Consider the following 22719-nt stretch of genomic DNA (forward strand, 5'->3'; position numbering starts at 1 on the left):
ACTAAAAGCATAAATTATAATCATATGAAATAAGCCAATGGGTTTACTAGCACAACAGAGGATGAGAATGAGAGGATGGATGGATGTTATGGATATATAAATATATTTCAAATAGTGTCCTTGTTTCATTCATGGAGTTTTGAAGCTTCAGGTACACATAAAGCTGATTTTATCAATCTCTTATTCTGATGCTTATTCTGACCCAAGAGGAAGCCCTGAATTAAATACAGCACCCTTTAATTCCTTAGTTAACTTATATTTGCCAGGTGGGATAACTTTCTGAAATAAAGAGCACAGTACAGTTACTGCTTTCAGCAAAGCTGGTTTCTGTCAGCTAAGCAGTAATAACCACTACCATATAGCCCTTCATTTGCATATATTCATGTCGATTCAAACCAAAATATTTTAAATGCTTTTTACCTGTGTTACTATGCTTATAGATACTGATTTATGTATTTATCATAGATATATTTCCTGCACTTATTATGTTCAAGAAATCTATAGTCATTGCATACCTTGATTCCTAATAGAATATGTAACAAAATGTACCGCTGCCTTCCTCAGAAAATTCAAAAATCACTTTATGAGTTACAGAGTATATCACAGAGGCCTAAATTAGATAAGTTTATCTTTCTGCCATTACAGAGAGCCTAGGACCTTACCTTGATATTGTGGGTGGATTTGACTTAAGATGTAGCTAATTTAAGTCAAATCTTCAACATTAAGTAAAAAACGACCAACACCTATTTTCATCATTCCAGTAGACTATCACATAAAGATTATGTGGGATTAATTTTGGGATTAATCTCTCAAAAAAGGGGTACTTTTTTTTTGGTAGTGAAGATGAAAGCCAGTTCCCAGTACCATCCTCAAATCCTGAAGAGCCTGCAGTTCCAAAACAGGAATTGTTTGACAGTTCACCAAGCACATATAAAAAAACCTGCTTTGTCAGAGCTGTGGTGTTACTCAGAGCATCCGAGAGATTTGCTGTCGTCATTACGCTGAGTTCTACAAGACTATTTCCCAAGTGCTCTGCTGTGCATATGGCTACACAACATTCCTCTGGGCTGCCTCTACCCCACTGCTGAAGTTTTCAAAACTTTAAGGAGCTGGCATGATTTGCAGTCATGCTGCACTTGGAGAAAGCTGCAAGGAGAGTTCAGTACTTCAGCTCTGGCTCATACAGGAACAGTCATAGAATCATAGAATCAATTGGGTTAGAAGGGACCTGAAAGATCACCCAGTTCCAACCCCCCTGGGACAGGTTCATCTTCCACTGGATCAAGCCGCATCCAACCTGGCCTTGAACATCGCCAGGGGCTTCCACAACTTCTCTGGACAACCTGTGTCAGTGCCTCCTCACCCTCAGAGGAAAAAAATCCTTTCTGATATCTAATTTAAATCTTCCCCTCTTTCAGCTTTAAAACTTTTACCACTTGTCCTGTCACCTCATTCCTCTGCTAAACAGCCCCTCCCCAGCTTTCCCGTAGGCCCCTGTAGGTCACATGAATGTGCATGAGCGTTTGCTGCTTGTTCTCCTTTCTATACTTCATCTGTAAGCACCTGAAGTGAGTTTCAGTGAAGATGGTGCTGAGGTCTCTAACTAGGAAATCCTCCTTTCTGCTTTGTTTTCATTTGTCAGGCAGATTACTGCTCAGAAACAAGGTGGGCCAGATAAAACTGGAGTCTGCTCCTTTCCAGCCTTCCTATTTCTATGGTACCATGCTAGTCAAGACCTTAACACATTTTTAGAGGACTCTATTGATTACTAATGAACTGAAATCTACTTGGTGTAACAGTATTTCACTACTACTAAAGAAGGAAAAAAAAATGAGCTGTGGAAGTTTTAATAGCATTGAAACAGTTCAGAGCACCCTCAGGACTGGAGTGACCTCATTTAATTCCTAAGCCTTTTACTTGCCCACTAAAGCTGAAAAGAAGCATCAGAAGAAGGATCACAACCTTTCTAAATTTAGCTATTGGAACCGGCTAACAGAGCATTACATTAGTTAAATATTTATTAGTTAAAAGATCACTCCTATGCTGCAAGTGAAACATTAGGAAGAAGTTCCTTAGTGTTCTTTACTAAAGAAAGACAAACGTTGCTGGGCATCCGAGTTTCTCAGTGCAGTGCAATAATGATTTGTCCTTATTATTTGTATGCAGAGCAGGGAGACTGAATGTCAATTTAAAGGCGCCCTTGACTGCTTTATGAAAATATACAATGCTTTCTTCCATGAAGCATTCTCCAACATCCTTTGTGGAACAAGAGGAATCTTAGTGCTAGTTCTTCCTGACAAAATGAAGGATTTTTTTCCTTTCCCTATTGAAATTTACTACCTCCAACAAACAAAAAAAAAGTCTCCTCATTTATGCACTCCGTAAGATTTATCCTCAATTAATATGAAGAATCCTCAGCCATTTTAAATTTCCTCAAGAAATAATGCATTAAGTGTTCTAAGTCTCTAAGTAATGTTTCAAAGAGTTCAGGATCTGATTAAAATGATCAACATTGATTTTGTCTGTATGGTATTCACGGCAGAATTCTCATTGTTTGCTTAGCCTATTTTTAGTGTAAATGTCACACAAACAATACTTTTAAGAAATGATTTGGATGTTTTTGTGTGCAAACATGTACTAAATTAATTTGTTTTCAGGGAACTAGAAAGCACTGTTTCAATTCTTTCAACAAACGAATCCAAGAAAATACCTGCCTCATGGTTGAAATACTCAATGTTTCCCCTTTATTCATACTGAATGTTACACATCTTGAATTTTAAATTGCAGCATGTACTTGAATATATTTTGGTAACAGCAGTTTCCCTAGCCTGGCAGCAGAGCCCATTGTGAGTCTGTGTGCGTATCAGCCTGCTACCGCTTCTACATGAACCCCAGTAAAAGGAAAACCTGTTTCTAGCCTATTGGTGTGGGTTTGTAGTATTTCAAAGCACGAGTCAAAGCAGCAAAGGAGTTGATGGGTTGGGGTTTTTTAAATTTGTCGATAAGAAATACAGGAACTCAACTTTTCACACTGTTCCATCCTTCAAACAACACTAAGACCACAGTCTGGCTGGCAGCACTTTAAGGTAGAACATAGTCCAAAAATGTGTAGACGCAATCACCTGGCGACTTAGAACACTTAATGCCTTATTTCTTGAGGAAATTTAAAATGGCTGAGGATTCTTCCTAATCTTGAAGATAAATCTTACAGAGTGCATAAATGAGGAGACTCGTTTTTGTTTCTGAGGTAGTAAATTTCAGTAGAGAAAGGAAAAAGACACCAAACCCAGTGGAATATTGATAACTTAAGGACTTAATAAAGCATTGACAAGGCCTTTATTTATTTGGTTACAAAGAAATTAAGGCTGGCAGCATTCCTAACATTTCTCCACAACCACTAAGTTCCACACAAACCCCTCAGCTCTCCGACTCAGTACCAATATTTGTTTAGCTACGGAAAAATCAGAGGTGATGTATGGGGGAGGGATTGGAAAGATGATTACACTGACAGTAGGTGATTGGGGGGATATGCTCAGGCAAGTCTGTGGCTAATCTGACTTGACTGAATTTTGTTCACGCTCGCAGACTGGGCAATCAGTGTGACACTGAAGCACGCAAACAAGACTTAGCAACAAGAGTTTGGCTTGTCCTGCTTATGATCTCATCTCCAACTTGTTAGTCTCACTCTTGACAAAGCAAATAAAAAGTCCGTTGGCGCTTTTCTTCTCATTATCAGGAATGTCTACACACATCTGCATTCCTGACTGCAGCTTGAAACCAGCTGGCTCAGGGGCCAGAAACAACACTGCGCAAAGCTGCGTACAGGCTGATTTATCCTGCTGAGATGCAAGATCAGCCAGCACTTCTGCAGTGAGGGCTTGTCCCCCTGCTGCAAGGTTGCACAATTTCTTCTGGACCTGGCTGAGTAACGTGCTATAGCTACACCACAGTTATTTGCATACAATCTCCTGGCCCAAGGTTTCTTTTCAGTCAGGAGTTGGCCTCAGGTGGTGCTGCAGAAGCAGGATGCTGCAACGCTTTGAATCACTGAGAACTGGTTTTGTAACAGGCATCGAAGCAGCAGAGCAGAAACCTGAGTTGGGTTGTGTCTCCCTGGCTACTTCAGATGCGACTGGACTCCCTCTGCCTTTCTGATCCTAATACTAAAAAGGAAAACGAGGTGGTTAATTGCTTATACTAACAAATCATCATTTTACAAATTACTGTATTTGACAGTGGCTTCTCTGGCTTCTGGAGGTTTTAGAGGGAAATGGCATCTGTCGCCTTCACTAGGCAAGTCCTAGTTGTGAAGCAGACCATTGAAACGATAACAAATGGGGAGATAATCAGAACTCTTGACGGGGATGCAAACCTAATTTAGTGGTTCAGCACTTATTTTTAGTCTCTGCAGTGGAACAAAACTGTGCAGCGCAGTGTCACATGCTGTGTCAGAAAGATGTCATATTGCTGTGCGAAATCGAGGTGCCATTTTTAGAAGCAAATAAATACTTGCGTAGCTTTCCCAGCCTGTAGGCATGTTTTGTGGAGTTTCAGACCTCCATACTTTAAATGACACCCATGACAAACAGGGTAACTGCACCAGAGATACTCAGGCTTTGAAATGTATATGATAAAACTTGATGGCGCTCCTGGGAATACAGACGCACAAACTGAGGACAGCTCTTCCATGTGTGGTGGTGGTGGGATGGAGAAAAGTAGGACTTGACAGCCTGAAGCATTTGCCTGTCCCTGGCCCAATGACCATCGCTGTTTTGGACACGGACACTTGGCTCTCATTTTCGATGCTGAAATTGGCTTTGTGGCAAAGGGCTCACCCCACACCTTGGAATTCTTGAGCAGCTGAGCGAGCTGTCATTGTTTAGCCTGGAAAAGAGGAGGCTGAGGGGAGACCTTATCTTTCTCCACAACTGCCTAAAAGGAGGTTGTGGCAAAGCGGGCGCTGGTTTCTTCTCCCAAGTAACAAGTGATAGGAGAGAGGAAATGGCCTCGAGTTGCACCAGGGGAGGTTCAGATTGGATGTTAGGAAAAACTTCTTTACTCAAAGAGTGGTGAAGCATTGGCACAGGCTGCTCAGGGAAGCGGTGGGTGCAGCCCAACCTCAAGTATTGTGTGCCGTTTGGGGTGCTTTCAGTATAAAAAGGATATCAAGCTCCTGGAGAGTGTCCGGAGGAGGCCACAAAGTTGGTGAATGGCCTAGAGGGGAAGTCGGATGAGGAGCAGCTGAAGTCACTTGGAGGGGACTAAAGGGGGACCTCATCGCAGTTTGCTGCTTCATTACAAGAGGAGGAGGAGCAGGGGCTGATCTCTTCTCCGTGGTGACCAATGACAGGACCTGATACAACGGCAGCAAGACATGTCAGGGGAGGTTTAGGGTGGCTATTGGGAAAAAGTTCTTTTTCCAGAGGGTGATGGAGCACTGGAACAGCTCCCCAGGGAAGCAGTGATGGTGCCAAGCCTGACAACATTTAAAAAGCATCTGGACAATGCATGATGTAAGTGTTGGGGTTGGCCTGTGCAGGGACAGGAGTTGGACTCGATGGTCCCTGTGGGTCCCTTCCAACTGGGGTCATTCTGTGGTTGCATGCCGTGGAGTCTCCATCCCTGGAGACGTTCAAAAAGCGCGTGGACATGACACTTGAGACACAGTTTCGCAGGCACGGTGGCGTTGGGCTGGTTGCGCCATAAGGTCTTTTCCAACCCCAGCGACTGATCCCACGCTCCTACGACTTGAGGGGTCTCCAGGCTGCCCGCCCACCCGCTCCCGGAGCGCGGGCTCCGCCCTCGGCGTGGTTGGGGTAGTTGGCCCGCGGCCCCTTTAAGGGGGAGGGCGGGGGCGTGGCCGCCGCAGCGCTGACGCGCGGAGCCGCTGCTGCCCAGCCGCTTCCTCCCCCCTCCCTTTCCAGATCCTTCTCGAACGCGCGCCGCCCGGAGCCGGCGCGGCCCGAGCCCTTCCGGAAATCGCCGAAGCCGGCACCGGCGCGGCCCGAGCCCTTCCGGAAATTGCCGAAGCCGCGGCCGACGCGCCCCGAGCCTTTCCGGAAAGCGCCGAAGCCGGCACCGGCGCGGCCCGACTCCTTCCGGAAATTGCCGAGCCGTAACCACCGCAGCCCGAGCGCTTCCGGAAACAGCCGAAGCCGCGGCCGGCGCAGCCCGAGCGCTTCCGGAAGTAGCCGAAGCCGCAGCCGGCGCCTGGCGGATCCCCCGCCGGCCGGCCCAGCGAGCCTGCGCACAGGAGAGCGGCTGCCGGTTGGTGCCGGGTGCTCCGCAGTGGGGGAGAAGGCGGGCGAGGAGACGGGTGCTACCGCCGCCGCTGCTGCTCCTGTAGTCACAGACCGGTGCGGGAGCGGGAAGCGCAGCCATGTCCGTGGTCGGCATTGACCTCGGCTTCCTCAACTGCTACATCGGCGTGGCGCGGAGCGGCGGCATCGAGACCATCGCCAATGAGTACAGCGACCGCTGCACCCCGTGAGTACCGGCGCTCCCGGGACGCTTCGACTCCCCCCCCCCTTACCTCCCCGCTCCTCCTTGCCGCACGGGCGAACCCAGCCGCCTTCTTTTTCCCCCCTCCCTCCCCTTTTCGCCTCTAATTTCGCTCCCCACGGGCCTTGCCCCCCCCAACCCGCGCCAGGAGGCCACGCCCCCTCGTGAGGCAAGGGGCGCGCGGACCCCCCTCCCGCCGCTGAGGCCACGCCCTCACGCCTGAGGCCACGCCCCTCCGCGGGCTGGGGCGCGTGGGGCAAGGGGCGCGCGGAGCCCCCCCCCGCCTCTCTGCTCTGAGGCCACGCCCCCTCCCGCAAGACCCCCCGCCGAGGCCACGCCCCCTTGGCGGGAGAGGAGTGGCCCCCCCCCCCCCCCCCCCCCCCCGGGCTGCCCCCTCTATCTCGGGACCCCCCTGCTGTCGGTGGGCGCCTGCCCCTTCCTCCATAGCGTTTGAAGGAGCCGCAGAGATGCCGGTTTCGGAGCAGGAGGCAATCCCAGAAACACCCTCCCAGCTCCTGCCTCTGCTGCGTCCTTGTAGACGGGCAGCGAAGCTGGTGGGGGGCCTGGAGCACAGAGGTGAGGAGGAGGAGCTGGGGTTGTTCGCTGGATACCCCAGAACTGAACACAGGATTCGAGATTCAGCTTGACCAATGGGTGAACCTGTCAGGTTCACCCATTGGTCAAGCTGAATCTCAAATCCTGTGCTCAGTTTTGGGCCACTCAATACAAGATGGACATTGAGGTCCTAGAGTGCATCCAGCAGGCAACGAAGCTGGTGAAGGGGTTGGAGAACAAGTGTTAAGAGGAGCAGCAGGGGGTGCTGGGGTTGTTCCCTGGCTGCCTCAAAAATTACCGATGAAGTTCATCTATCCCTCAAGTCACACTTTGAATCCTGTGTTCAGTTTTGAACCCCTCAGTACAAGGACATAGAGGTCCTAGGGCATGTCCAGGGGAGGCAGTGAAGCTGGTGAAGGGGCTGGAGAACAGGTGTTAAGAGGAGCAGCTGAGGGAACTTGGGTTATTTAGCCTGGAGAAGAGGAGGTTGACAGGAGGCCTTATTGCTCTCTCCAACTCCCTGATAGGGTGCTGTAATGAGGTGGGTGCTGGTCTCTTCTCCCAAGTGGTAGGACGAGAGGAAATGGCCTCAGGTTTCACCAAGAGAGGTTTAGATTGGCTATCAGAAAAAATTTCGTCAACGTGAGGGTTATCAGGCACTGTATCCAGCTGCCCACGGAGGTGGTTGAGTCACCATCCCTGGAGGTGTTTAGAGATGGGCAGATGAGATGCTCAGGGGTCTGGTTTAGTAGTGGATCGGTATGGTTGGACTTAGTGATCTTAAGGTTTTTTTCCAACCAAACCATTCTATGATTCTTGAAACACCACCCCTTGCGGGATGTGCCACACAGCTCCTGAGGCACAAAGGGGTTTTTCGTTTCCCTGTAACACTTTCACTTCACCTAGCAAAGATCTCAGGTGTTTCCCCCAACTCTAGAAGGGTTGCAAGGGATTGAAGCATCATCACTAATAATGTTATGATGGTGGGAGTTGGGAGGAGGAGATTGATTCACCAGGGAAACAAGGAAGTGGCGTGATGAGTTCCCTCACATTAAAACCTATTCCTGCTTGAACACGCTGCATCTGCTGGCCGTGGAATACCAAGGTCTTGCGGGAAGAGGGAGGGGGAGGCAGTGGGATTCGTCTGCGATGATAGGATATGCAAGAGTAGGTGGAGATTTTCCTCTTCTGTTTCTGTGGGGTTCATCTGGGATTTTTAGAGCTCCATCTGTGCATAATTTTCAAGGAGAATTTAGTAATTTGTGTAGTACTTGTAAAAATCAGGATTTGGATGGTGCTTTCTTTTATAAAAGGAATTTGTAACCAACAGCAGAAAGCTGTTTCTGCGATGTGTGGCCATAATAGCTTTCCCATTGCTGTCTTTTTGACCTCACAGAAATTTAGTTTTGTTTTGCTTTCTAAAAGCTTTTCTTTTTTTTGAAGTGCAGAAGTTGAGTGCTAAAATGCATGCTGCCTGTATTAATGGGGGTGCTCTTTAAAATTCTTTTCACTACTTAAAAGAATATACCGCATAAAAATATTAACTCTCAACAAGACATTGTCCTTGTACACATTTTATGAGACCAGAAATCCTGGGACCTTTCAGATTCTGTGCCAGGAACCTCCTGAAATCCTTGCCCAAATAATCCTGAGGCAGCTGCACTTTCCTTCCCCCTTGTAATGAAAAGCACTTGACATTTTTAGCTGTTCTTGCGGTGCAGTCTTCGTTGCTTGGCTTCACAGAGGTTTTGCTGCATTTTTTTCACATACATTTTCAAGACATTTACGAAATGATGATGAAAGGGCTTTAAAGTAGGGTAAGCAAGATAGCACCTGGAGTGCACAGATAGTTAAAGGCAGTAGTTATCTTACTTAAAGTGACGTTCCTCCTGGTTTTTTTTTCTCTTTCTCTGAAATGTAATACAGGAGAACGTGAGGAACTTCCTTTCTAATGCTGTTGTCTTGAGGCAAACTGACAAAGCGCTCAGAAATAGAACAGGTTTATTACTGTTACGGAAGTTTATCATAGTAACTAAGCCTCGCTTCAAACAGTATTAGAGTGATGTAGGCAAATCTACTGCTTAAACGTTCAGAACTTCTCTGTTTATTCCACATAGCAACAGAGTAAATTAACTCTGTGCTTCCCTGTGGAGGTGCTTCTGTCATGTAGGTACTTGGAAGTTGGCTAATACTTAACATCAGGTGGACATTTCCCAGATACTTGCGTCTTTCTCCTAGAAATACAAAAGTGTTAAAAGCGTTAATGTTTGTTGTGTCTGTGTAGCATGGTATCAGAATACCTAAACTGGCTCTGGACAAGCTCCTACAGGTCTATGCAGCGTGGTGTTATTCAGCCATGAAAAGATACTGGGTTAGGTCCTAAAGATAGGACAGTGCTGGCTGTGCTCTACAGGCCTAATTGCTCTTTCTGGGCAAGGCTAATTAGTGCAGCCAGCTTCCAGTTTGGGAGTTGGCATAGGTATCTGTGCAGTACTGCTGTGAACTCTACAGCCTTAATGTTAGCGTACTTCAATGCTACAGACAAAAGCAGTGCAGATTTAACAGAAGATGAGTATCAGCACAGTTAATGCAGCATTCTTGAGTCATAGGTCTAGTGTCCCAGTTGTTAAAACATGTGATGTAGAATCATAGAATGGCTTGGGTTGGGAGGGACCTTAAAACCCATCCAGTTCCATCCCCTGCCATGAGCAGGGACATCTCCCGCTAGGTCAGGCTGCTCAAGGCTCCATCCAACCTGGCCTTGAACACCTCCAGGGATGGGACATCCACAATTTCCCTGGGCAACCTGGGCCAGTGCCTCACCACTGTCATGGTGAAGAAATTCTTCCTTATGTCTAGTCTAAATCTGCCCCTCTCCAGTTTATACCCATTCCCCCTCATCCTATCACCACAAGCCTTTGTGAACAGCCCCTCCCAAGCTTTCCTGTAGCCCCTTCAAATACTGGAACGTTGCTCCAAAGTCTCCTCAGAGCCTTCTTTTCTCCAGGCTGTACAACCCCAACTCTGTCAGCCTGTTATTGTTTGCCTAAATCCTCCACTCTATAAGGCAAGGGACTGTTAGCATTTGTAAAATGGGCATCATCTTTGAAGTTTTAGCACAAGTGTTTTAGAGAAAAAGGGAAAAGGTTCTGCCTTTAAGCCATCCATTTTGGTAGAATTTGTACTTTTTAAGGCTTTTGGCCGTAGCATCTCTTTGGATGTTAATTGGCTCTTTCTGAACTGAGAAGTCTAGCCGGTCTGTTGGACACGTTTCTAGTGTGCCGGGTGTTTTAAACTCAACGGGCGAATGTCCCCTTCGGGTGCCAGGTGTCCCCACTGTGGTTTTGTGGAAACGCAGTTGATTGCTGGAAGCTTGAAATTCTTCTGTAGCTTTCTTTCAATCCACATGTAATGAGTGCAATCACAAATTGTAATTGAAATGATGAGGTAGCATCTTCTTCACAACAAATGCGTGGAGAGGATTAAAACATCCTTGTGATGAAGAGAGCTGCTACCTTTAGCAAAGTCTGCGTGCTGTTCAAAAGCTCGCTCCAAAGGATGCTGAGGGTAGTGGTGGGGTTGTATCCTTGCCGTGGAGGTGCTTCCTGAAGGACTGTCTTCGATACAACCGAAGCGTTGAGAGCCAAAGAGAACATGATTTATTTTTTGACATATTACTTCCCAGCCAAGGGAGGGAGAACCCATCCATCCCCTTGCGCTGAAACCGAGTAATTGAAGTAGACCGGGGCAGGAGCTCTGGAGAGGTACATACATGGCTTCTAACTTGATGCAAATACCCATGTGGAAGTAATGCTCTCTCTCAAGTCACCTGAAAAGGTGTGATATAATAGCATTGGCATGTTATTATCTGTCTCATAGACCATTTGCACCCTTTCTAAATTGCTCTTTATAGGACTTTCCATGTTCTGACTTTTCTTCATTATTGCAAAACATGAATGGGAACTGTAGCATAAAGCGACGTTTATAAAAGCCGTTTGCAGAAGCTGAACCACATATCTGAAAATGTAGGGCAGTGCGTTGTCTCTTCGCAGCAGTTAAATTGGGAGAGGGTTTCGCATGTTCAGTGCGGTGCTGTAGCAGAAGAGGTTGCCAGATAACGCTATCGAATTACATACAGTGCCCTCATTGTAGGGATGGCGAGAGGAGGCAGGAAGCAGTCTGCTATAGTGACCTTTGTACATTCATTAAACAATTTGGCGTGAGCCATAGGGAATCTGGGTTGTATCTGTTACTTACTACTGAGTGGTTTTAGCCAGTTCAGTTCTCTTTTAGGTAAAGAGTTCTCTTTCAATTCTGTAAAGCAAAAATGTGGCAATAGTAACTTGCAAAGAAGTAGTAAGGTGTCCAGGGGGTGACTGGAAGCTGGGCAGCCTTTGCTAGAGCTAGAGGCAAGGCTGAGTGGAGGAGAAGCAAGCTGAGAGGCGTCATGGACTACTCTAGAGCTTCCCAAGCTCACCGCGGCTGAGGGCTGTTCCCAGATATATCCACTTTTTTTTTGCCTGTTAGCATTGTGTACCTGGTCATCCCCTGTCACAGGAGGCTCTCAGCTGTTTGTAGAACTTGGCTTTTCAGCTGCACTCGGCTTAGGTAGCTTTTCAATTGTTGTTTTCTAATCATTGTTGCTAATGGCTTTCATAACGTGAATGCGGAACTGTTAGACTTCAGTGTTGTCAAGTCAAGAAAACCTGACTGGCAGAGTTTGGGTTTTTCAGTTAAACATCACAGGCTTCTTTGGTCACAAAGCTGTGGCCCAAAAGTAGCTATTAATTCTTCACCTTCATGATAACATCTGTAGAACACATAAGCTTTTAAAGATTTCCTTAAATGCAATAATTATAGAAACAATTGCAATTGCTTGTAGTTTCTAAACTAATTTGCAAAGAATGAACTAGAATTGCACTGTAAGTTCTGGTTCTTCATGCAGTGATGCTGTTAAAAACCACATCCATCCTCTGCTACTTTAATTTTTGTGGGTGTTTTAAAGTAACATGGAAATACTTTATGCTGTTTGCTTTTAAAACTGAATTTCTTTTTTTTTTCTGTTTTTACTCAGAGCATGTATATCTTTAGGATCCAAGACCCGGGCCATTGGGAATGCAGCAAAGAGCCAGGTAAATGGATCAAAACCTCTCGTAGTGCTTACCTGACTTGTCTCATGTTAAAGTGTGGGAAGAAAAGTAATGAATAGACTTGATATTTTTCTGTTTAAAGTATTTTTTTTCTACAGTAAGTGTACATTTCAAAGTAGTAGTTACTGCTCCAACAGTATATTCCCTACGTTAAAATTGAAACAGTATTTCTGTGTTGTTTTGTCATTTGGAGTAAAAAATGTGAAGAAACAACCTTGTTTCTTCCCCAGTCAAAGAATTTTTTCTTCCTTACTCATGACAGAAAGAATGGAGTTCGTAATTAAACCTCCACTGGGGTTTGGGAGGCATACTGTGCTTATTAGAAAAGTTGAAACTGAAGATGAACAGTGAAAATTTGGTACAGATACCGGTTGCTATTCATAATGTGGAGTTGAATACATTCTAGAAATTTACTGTCTTAATTTGGAACTTGGAACAGAAGTAAAATTTCTCTACTCCTCTGTAAATTAATTTACAATCCAGGAAAGCCTTCCTTTGGAAGGAAAATCTGTAAAAAGTCATACTAGCCAGTGTGAAGCTACAGATTGAAAATAGGTCAGGTCTTAACCTGCATCCATGTGTCTTGTTGTCATGCTGAGGGCTTCTTGCCCTTAGAGTAGGGCAGAGGCAACTGGAAATTTGCCTGGTGACTATAAAGGTAGTGGAGCTCCCTGGTAGTACCAGGGGAGCAGTCGGTGTGTGCAGAGCCTGCATCACTTTCATTCTGAGAAACTTTACCCTTTCTATCTGAGCTCAACACTTGAGCTTTGCTGATGAGAAGGTGTCCTGTCAGTACTTTTCCCAGCTATGAAGCTCGCTATTTAGACCGGTAAACCAGGCTAGTTTATCTTGTAAGTCACCCTGGAGTAATTTCTTTTGATAGCTTAGAAATTGTATGCGTTAGGATGTGCGTGTTCTGGTCCTTTCTTTACTTAAAAGTTTGTCCTTAAAGTAGTCAGATTGAAATATGATTGAGAGAATAGATGTGGGAGGGCCTTATCTCCAGATGGGATCTGAATTTGAGGAGAACTTTAAAGGAAGTCAAACGGCATTAATTTTTTGAAGCTTCATTTAAGGTTAATGTAGGCAATAACGTCATTTATTCCTGCAGACAGCTATTGCAGCAGTATGTGATACAATCTCAAATATTGCCTGTCAGAAAGGTCCTCTAAAATAAAAGGTACAGTGAAAATTGATGGCAGCAAGCTAGTGGATATTAAAGAGAGAAGGAAGTTTGATTATTTTTTTTTTAATGGAGACCACAGATTAAAAACCAGATGCTTCTTTCTCTCCCACTCACCCTTTGCATTCCAGTAAATGTCTGAAACTTGACGTGGGTCTTCAGTATGTTCATTAAGCCCAATGTAATGAGAGTTCCTTTCTGGGTGGTCTTCTGTATTCTGCATGTCGTGTGTAATTAAAAATAAGTTATCTTCTCCACAGATTGTCACAAATGTAAAAAATACGTTACATGGCTTCAAAAAACTGCATGGAAGAGCATTTGAAGACCCTTACATACAAACTGAAAGGGCCAAGCTTCCCTATGAACTTCAGAAAATGCCCAACGGCTCTGTAGGAGTAAAGGTAAGTTAGAGCTTTGGGTAAAAGATCTTTAGTGACAGATGTGAACACTGTGGAACTTTGTCACTTGACTTCCTGCTTGAATTGGCTTTTAATTTTCCTTAAGAAAACTCTATATTCTTGCTCGTTTTGAAAGGAAATCTCAGTGATAACCAGTACAGTAACACCTGTTATTTTCGCAAAGCCTGCCTTAGCATAGTTTTGCTACATTTCTCCTTGCAATTTGTTCACTTCATGTGTGCAGGAAGACCTAGAATACCTGCTACACATTGCATACTCTTGTCGTCTAGCAATAAATTAGTGTAAAATAGGTATTGTGTTGTTTCCCATGTAGGTGTGCTATAAAATAGTAATAGCTTTCAGCCCAAAAAAGGTTAAGTTTGTTTCATTCACCTTGAATAGAACTGTCGGTGTAATAAATCTGTCACAACCAAGAGATGAAGAACATTTTATTCCCTGCAGTAACATCTGCTCAAGTATTGTGCTTTCTCAGAGATGTCTGAGGTTTCTCATCATCGTTAGTTTTCTATAGCCACGTTGTTATTCCTTCACCTTAACAGATTTACCTTCAAATGTGTATAATTGCAGTTGTGATTATTAGTTCCATCTGAGCTCAGGTCTTAAAGGCATGCAGAGACTCATGTTTCAGGGGAGAAAAAAAAAGAGACAGTGCTTTGAAGATGTAATCCAGACAAGTTATTTTTAAACTAAATGTCTAGAAACTGCTGTTCTCAAAGTTTGGGCTTTCTGGCTTCATTCTCTGAACGTGTCCATCTTTTAGCATTTTAATTCGGATCAGGAGCGCACTTCCGAAGCAAATTTCGCTCAGTCAGACAATCTAAAGTCATCCTCACTCAGAGCACTTTGGGTTGCTTTCTGGCAGGATTTTATACCACACAGAGTGAGTTTTTGTTCCATATACCTGCTCCTATCATACTAATTGCCTGTGCAAATATGGCTGCTGCTTGTCTTCCTGGGTTTCCCTGCACAGGAGCATTTGGGGTTGCTAGAGAGGACATAGACCTTATCTGAAGCTTGAAGACTCAGATGCGTTTCCCGAGCAGGGCAGGACTGTTACAATCACCTGGTTTGCCCCTTCCCTGCCTCATGTGACCCTTGGAAGAAGCAAATGTCCTTTGGGTTTGCTGCAAAACTCTTGGGTTTAGGTCACGTTTGGACAGATGTGATTCTATGTTCATTATGCATTTTCTGTTTATTTTTGTTTTAAATTAAAACTCCCAAACTAACAAGAAGAGTACTGTGGCTTTGTGAGCAGCCACTTGAGATAACGCAGGTGTTAAAGTTTCCCACGAAACAATTTTCAGCTAAACTGAACTGTTAATGGTTTGTACAAATCCGTAGCATCAATTGATACGGAGAGTTACTTGTGTCCAGGGTCTGGTGTTAGACTTGGGTTTCATTGCTCGAAATCACTAAAAATGTCCAAGTCACAAATCTTAGGCAAAAGTCAAGATGATTTATTCCAGACTTGCTATTCTGTTTCAGGTGAGATACCTAGATGAAGAGAGACTGTTTGCGGTGGAACAGATTACAGGGATGTTATTGGCCAAACTTAAAGAGACTTCAGAAAGTGCTTTGAAGAAACCAGTGGCGGACTGTGTGATTTCAGTAAGTAGTGATGTATTTAATGCAGTGCTTTTTATTGACAGCTGCATGTAGGCCAGTACCACATATGTCATGGTGCAATGGTAAGAGAGACGAGTGGTAGATATAAATCACATCCCCCCCAAAATGAGCCTTTATTATAGGATTTTCTAAATGAGGATACTTTGTAATCATGTGAGAAGATGGCAAATTTGATAAAGCAAGAGTGTGTTTTCAGAAAGAATGTACTACCTAAGCTGATCCAGACTGGTTATCTCGATGTGCGATGTGTAGTGGTCCTGATTACTGTAGTTCCTGTTAATGAGAAGCGTCCTATACGTAAGTGCGTCTTCCTCAGTTCCCAAAACCTTCCCAAATTCTTCACGCTGAGGGTGGTGAGACACTGGCCCAGGTTGCCCAGGGAAGTTGTGGATATCCCCTTCCTGGAGGTGTTCAGGGCCAGGTTGGATGAGGATTTGAGCAGCCTGATCCAGTGGGAGGTGTCCTTGCCCATGGCAGGGGGGTTGGAACTGTCTGTTAAGGTCCCTTCCAACCCAAACCATTCCATGATTCTAAATTCCTGTTGAACTTCTTCATTGTTACATAGTTGAACATTGGGTTGTAGTGTAGTTAAGAGCAGCCTGAACTTTGTGGCTCTGAGGGTAATACAGCTGATTAGAGAAGCCCAAACTACCTGCCTTTGTTTGAAAAGGTCTTTTTATTGAGCTGGTTTGTGTTTGTTGGGTTTTTTTTAGCTAGTGTCCTCACCCACAGTGGAAGAGTAAGGGCAGAGTTCGAAGGCAGGAGGTTTCATTCCCAATGTGAAGTCAGAAATGTTTTCTTTTCCCATTGTCTTTGTTTAGTGCTTCACTTCTGCTCTTGCTCAGGTGAGAAGTCTGAGAGTAGTGGGGTTATCCCTTCTCTGTCAGACAGACATGGGAACCGGAAAGCTGTGTGCTTTAGCTGTTTGAAACCTCCTTTGATCTTTTTCCTTGCTTCCTTATGTTATGCAAAGACACAGAGAATACCTCCCACACAAAGAAAGATCCTTGGTAATAGACCATGATGGTAGCTGACAAAACACACCGAATGTGGTTTGAGGTTTTAAGCATGACTGAAGTTGAAGACGTGCCAGCTGATCGCAGCCAGTTCTTAGATGGGCTCTAATTGTCCCTGATTGTCCTTTGGCTATTTTTGGTGGAACTGAATATTGTAGCACAGTGTAGGCTGGCACTGCGGTGGAGGTGATAACTGGGAAATGGATAAAGATTAATTTGTAACACAAAGTTTAGTTCAGCACTAAGTTTAGTTCCAGCACCACTGTGGTGCTTCTGCGGTAACTTATTTTGGGGCTATGTATGAATATTTATTGTGTTGCCTTAATGCTGCACAAATCTCAGAAACTGGTAATGTTTCTAAGATCAAAGACTCATTAGAAGAATCTGAGAAAACCTTTTCAGGTTTTTCTTGGTGTTTAGATCTACTTTGTTTAAAACAACTCTGGATGTTGCTTCATTTTTGTCATATTGTGAAGTGTTTATTAAAATATGCAGTAAAATGAATTGCCGAGCTTTTTTCATAGAATCATAGACCGGTTTCAGTTGAAGGGACCTCAAAGCCCATCCAAAGTCCGTACTTCATAATATCCTGTGTAATTATTTTTTGGAAACAGGTACCCAGTTTTTTCACTGACGCCGAGAGAAGGTCTGTAATGGCAGCTGCACAGATTGCAGGATTAAATTGTCTGAAGCTGATGAATGAAACTACAGCAGGTAAAGGGCAGCAGCACTTTTTATTTTTACCCATTCGGGCTATTGAATCTGTGAGGATGATGACGTAGCTCCTGTTACACAAGAAGGAGCTTGGGGAAAAAAGCTATCCAGGCCAGTGCTGCCCAATCCAGCTTGGAAACTGGAAGCACAGCAGCTGTGCTGGTGGGGTGGCGCTCGGTACTGATGAAACATAATGAGAGTTTGGGTTTGCTAACTTGAATGCAGCACCACTTGAAAATAGCTACCCTGCTTCTGAAATAAAGCTGGAATCTGTGCTTAGTATCTGTGTTGCTACAGTGGCTGCATCGGGAAGGCCTGAGCTAGCTTCACAGTCTCTTAGTGGTTCAGCTGGGTTGTGCACCTGACCTAAATTCTCAGTTGTTGTATGAAATGATAATATTAGTAGATGTAACCTGCATCTGAAAGATTACAGGAAATGCAGCATTTAACATAGGCGCGTAGCGGGGTCTTCAGATTTTCTTTGCAGCTTGCTGGAAGGTGGGTGTGCTGGAGTAAAAGTAAATCTGGAAATATTAGATATTTTTTTTTATCATAAGCTAATATTTATTTGAATTTAAATACGTTGAAGGGAAATTTTAAAGCACGTAATCCAAAGACTTTTCATTTTTAACTTCTCAATATGTATCCTTTAAAGCTGCTTCCCCACAAACTGCATTTTTATGGAGCTTGTCCTGAAAGCAGACTTGCTAATCATATTTAGGAACAGCCTGAACTGATTTCTCAAAATAGCCAAATTAAGTCAAGCAGAAGTCTGTGGAATAACGACAGTTTAAACTTGTGGCAAACCTGTCGGTTTGTAGCATTGGCCGGACTGCTGTTTCTATAGAGCAGTTCGTTTACTGCCCTCTGGTTTTGGTGAATTGGAGGGTATAGATGCATGTTGACTCAAGGGGAACTGAAGCTGGAGCTGTTTAAACCAGTATTTTTTCTTGATATAAATTCTGTTTGCTTTTAGAAAGTCTCAACCAATGTTCTAAATGAGTGCTGCTATCAAAATTTTAGATTTGCCTAAACTAGTCTTCTAAAACGTTTTTTCTCTCTTAAGCATGATTGAATATTGCAAAGCTGAGCTGACGAATACTGAATGTGAGCCATTTCAGTGGAGAGGTGTAGGCCTGAAGCTTAACCTGTGCAGCTCCACAGATTGCAATGTTAATTTGTCTGCAAGAGGGACTGAGATAAAAGGCGATGCTTTAGTGTTAAACCCTCACCTGACATCTATTTCCTGCCTTTACAATGAAAAATGCGCTTTCAGCATCTTCACATTTTTTGTGAAGAGCTGCTTTATATACAAACAGTATTCTTAAACAGAAGTAAAAAATAACCAGTCTGATAAATCCTTGATCTATACATTTAAATTTATGATGGGTCATATGCTACTGAGTTAAGTTTGTGCTTTGAAGAGGCACAGCACCAGTTCTTGTTGAAAAGAAATGTTAGGTTATATAGGATACTGAAATGTCAATTATATGAATGAACAAGAGGTAATTTACTAGTAAAACTGTAAATCAAACAGTGAGAAATGAAAATAATGAACATGGTGACTCGTAATGGTCTAAAACTTACGATTCTTTCAACCCTTATGTTCTGTTTGAGCACAGTAATGGAGTTGTTCAGAAGGAGTAAACAGAAGTAGTGTCCTTCTTTTAGAGCGCTTTTAATGTGTGCTTTACAGTTGTATACAGCTTTCCTGTTCTTCTTGTGGTTCTCAGTTGCACTGGCCTATGGAATATACAAGCAAGATCTGCCAGCCTTGGAAGAGAAGCCAAGAAACGTGGTCTTTGTAGATATGGGGCATTCTGCATATCAGGTTTCGATCTGTGCTTTCAACAAGGGAAAACTGAAGGTAATCTTCTGTAAAACCCCATATTCCTGAAGTATTTAATTGAATGATGCTCCAAATGCTGTTCTGTGGGAAGGTATTATTTAAAAAAAACTAAATAAATGTCTTATAGCAAATTTTTGAAACATTGAATGCAAAGCCTTTCTGGTTTTGTTGGCTATTTCAGCAAATTAAGCTGTATAAAATGGAAAATTAAGTATCCCAAAGAGTGTTCTGAAAAGCGCTTAAATATTAAGCATACTGCACAGTTTTTGTGCCACGTTAGGAATATGTGTGTGTGTGTCCCCCCAACATAAGAAGGAGATGGAACTGTTGGAACAGATCCAGAGGAGGCCATGAAGCTGATCCAAGGGCTGGAGCACCTCTGCTATGAGGACAGGCTGAGAAAGCTGGAGTTGTTCAGCCTGGAGAAGGCTGCAGGGACACCTGATAGTGACCTTCCAGCACCTGAAGGGGCTACAGGAAAGCTGGGGAGGGACTTTTTACAAGGGCATGGAGTGATACCACAATGGGGAGTGGCTTTAAATGGAAGGGGGAAGATCTAGATTAGACATTAGGAAGAAACTCCTGACAGTGAGAGTGGTGAGGCACTGGCACAGGTTGCCCAGGGAAGCTGTGGCTGCCCCGTCCCTGGAGGTGTTCAAGGCCAGGTTGGATGGGGCCTTGGGCAGCTGGATCCAGTGGGAGATGTCCCTGCCCATGGCAGAGGGGTTGGAACTGGATGATCTTTAAGGTCCCTCCCAACCCAAACCATTCTACATCACTGAAATATACGCAGTTTCTGGTGGTTTCATAAGCATGGTAGTTGTGCAACTAACTTAACTATGGGAAATCATTGACCTCCCTGAATTGCTCTGTGATGGTTCAAAATGCCTTTTCTTTAGTGAGCCAGTAAAAACTGGGTAGGGGCTGCAGCGTGTTAGAAAATAGCATTGTAGATGTGATAGTCTTTTATTTGGGGAGTGCAGAAACTAAACTGAGGAGTGATCTTTTTAAGTTGTGGCAATTGCATAGAAGATCATAAGAAAACCTCTTTTTAAATGTGTTTATTAACACATTATTTAGCTAGTGTCTGTTTGAAAGCTGTCCCAATATCTAAACAAGCATTGTCTAATGGCTTTTAGTCTTTGTTCTTTCACTTCTCTGCAGGTCTTGGCTACTACCTTTGACCCCTTCTTAGGTGGCAGGAATTTCGATGAGGCTTTGGTTGACTACTTCTCTGAGGAATTTAGGACAAAATACAAACTGAATGTAAAAGAGAATCCCCGAGCACTGCTACGATTGTATCAGGAATGTGAAAAACTGAAGAAGCTTATGAGTGCAAATGCCTCTGACCTTCCACTCAATATTGAGTGCTTCATGAATGACCTTGATGTCTCCAGTAAGATGAACAGGTACTTTGCGTTATATTCAGCAGAGTACAGTGAATTGTGGTTTTTAAGCTGTCTTGTAATCCGAAATGCGTTTCCCTGTTCCTGCAGAGCTCAGTTTGAGCAATTGTGTGCTGCCCTTCTGTCCAGAGTGGAACCTCCTTTAAGAGCAGCCATGGATCAGGCTAGTAAGTAGGAGTCCATTTAGGTACTGCTTTTGGTTCAAGAAAGTAACTAGTAATCCAGTTATCCTAGATCTCTTTAATGATTATGTTTTTAATATATTTTTGTATTTATTAGAATTGCAAAGCTAAGTACTGAAAAGTTAAATGTAAGTTCCATTCATATGCTTGCCATGTATGCATGATCCCATTTCTGCCTCATTTAGTGCACCTATCACTCTGCAACCATGGTTTATTGACCCTCATCCACCCTGAGTAATGGAAAAGGTTGGCACTCTGAAAAATCATCGTATTCAAAAACATAAAACAAACCAAAACTACAATGAGAAAACCTGTTATTCTGTGACTGCCCGGCCAGCCTGTTCCATATGCGATACATACATGTCCTCACTGACCTGAGAATTTGACAGTGTATTCTTGAAAGAAGTCATCTAAAGCATGTGCAAATAACATTTTTTTTCCTAATATAGTACAAAGGAGAGAATTAGACTTTCAGAGGAAAAGGTTTTACCCCCAGTTCTAGCATCCTCAGCTAAAAGAAAGGGAAGGACTTTGCTTATCTCATGACTTGGCCAGCTAGCTAATACAGGAAATAAGAGCCTGCGTGGCTGCTGAGCAGAGCTGTTCAAGGACTGACAGTTGCTTGAGATCGCTTTGTGCACACATCTGCATCAGAAATAAAAAGTTACCCTGCAAGCAGTGTCTAGTATTTATGATATATTTTCAGTTCAGTGTTTTACTTTTCTTTATTGGCGCACAAAATTAAGCTGAACATAAAATGAGGTGTATTTGTGTTTAATTTTCTTCTTGTTTGGGAGGGTGAGGCCCAGCAGAGCAGGGCTGCCAAAGAAAATCCAATTACGTGCACACTGGAAGGGGGATGCACATGGACGATGCATTTTAAAGAGCAGCTGTCGTTACTGATGCTTGGCTTCTGCATTTTTCCAGGATTATGTAGCTAGGAATCTTTGTAGCCTGCAGGAGGGACAATGAGATTTAATAGGACACATCATGAAAAATCAGGTTTATAGATCTTGTCGACTGTTAAATATATTCAGTGCTTGTCACAGTGTTTAGGTAATATCAACAGTCGATCTTTGTTGTTGTCCAACGACAGCTTTTTGATATCGTGATGATAACTTAAGGCCCTGTGCTCTCTTTTCTAGAACTTCAGCGTGAAGATATCTACAGTATAGAAATAGTGGGTGGGGCTACCAGAATTCCAGCAGTGAAAGAACAGATCTCTAACTTTTTCTGTAAAGAGATAAGCACCACGCTAAATGCTGACGAAGCTGTTGCAAGAGGCTGTGCCTTGCAGGTATAGCTAATGAAATTAAACTTCGGTATTGCTTCTTTAACATCATGTGCTAACGAAATACAACTAACTGTAAGCAAAAGGTACTGTAGCTGAAACAAGACATAGAGGCTTGCTTGTTCTTTCAGCAGTCGGTGACAGTGACCATGTCAGAAACAATTGAATTATATTCAGTAATTTGTAGTATGGTTTTCAGTGTTACAGACCTGTTAAATTTGATGACCCAAATTGCGCTGTTCCACTTCTGTGTAGCCATTTGGAGCCTTTGCTGGGCATCTTCAGTGACAGACACTGGGGAAGCAGCATCTGTTCCTGCTACTTTAATTCAGTTCAGTCTTTCAAGTTCAATTAACTTTATACTAAGTATAAGAAATTTCTGTTAAAAGTCCTGTGGTAAGCAGGACCTCCATGTCCTGCTTGTGAGGCCCCACCTAGAGTGTTGTGTCAGTTCTGGAATCCCCAACATCAGAAGGATATGGAACTGTTGAGACGGGTGCAGAGGAGGCCATGAAGATGATCCGAGGGCTGGAGCACCTCTGCTGTGGGGACAGGCTGGGAGAGCTGGGGTTGTGCAGCCTGGAGAAGAGAAGGCTCCAGGGATGCCTGATAGTGGCCTGAAGGGCCCCTACAGGAAAGCTGGGGAGAGACTGTTTACACAGCCATGGAGTGACAGGAGTGGCTTTAAATTGCAAGGGGAAGATTTAGATTAGACATCAGGAAGAAATTCCTCACAATGAGGGGGTTGGAACTGGATGGTCTTTAAGGCCCCTTCCAATCCAAACCATTCTGTGATTCCTGTGACCTAGATGAACGGTAACCTTTTT

General features: G+C 43.8%; 1 protein-coding gene across 3 annotated transcripts in view; it reads left to right on the top strand.

Moving 5' to 3' along the window:
• Positions 1–5968: 5968 nt before the first annotated feature.
• Positions 5969–22719, top strand: part of HSPA4L (heat shock protein family A (Hsp70) member 4 like) — a 29080-nt gene continuing 12329 nt past the window's right edge. Inside the window, exons 1-9 of one of the 3 annotated variants that reach the window (XM_069855211.1) lie at positions 5969–6486; positions 12131–12188; positions 13650–13790; positions 15294–15416; positions 17065–17164; positions 18898–19031; positions 20178–20422; positions 20510–20586; positions 21747–21898. In XM_069855211.1, coding sequence (XP_069711312.1) covers positions 6380–6486; positions 12131–12188; positions 13650–13790; positions 15294–15416; positions 17065–17164; positions 18898–19031; positions 20178–20422; positions 20510–20586; positions 21747–21898 — 1137 coding nt within the window. In that variant the 5' untranslated portion in view covers positions 5969–6379. The remainder of the gene's footprint in view (positions 6487–12130; positions 12189–13649; positions 13791–15293; positions 15417–17064; positions 17165–18897; positions 19032–20177; positions 20423–20509; positions 20587–21746; positions 21899–22719) is intronic. The other 2 variants (XM_069855213.1, XM_069855212.1) reach the window with 2 other exon arrangements.

This window comes from Phaenicophaeus curvirostris, chromosome 4 (assembly GCF_032191515.1).
Source record: "Phaenicophaeus curvirostris isolate KB17595 chromosome 4, BPBGC_Pcur_1.0, whole genome shotgun sequence".
Classification (NCBI taxonomy): Eukaryota; Metazoa; Chordata; class Aves; order Cuculiformes; family Cuculidae; genus Phaenicophaeus; species Phaenicophaeus curvirostris.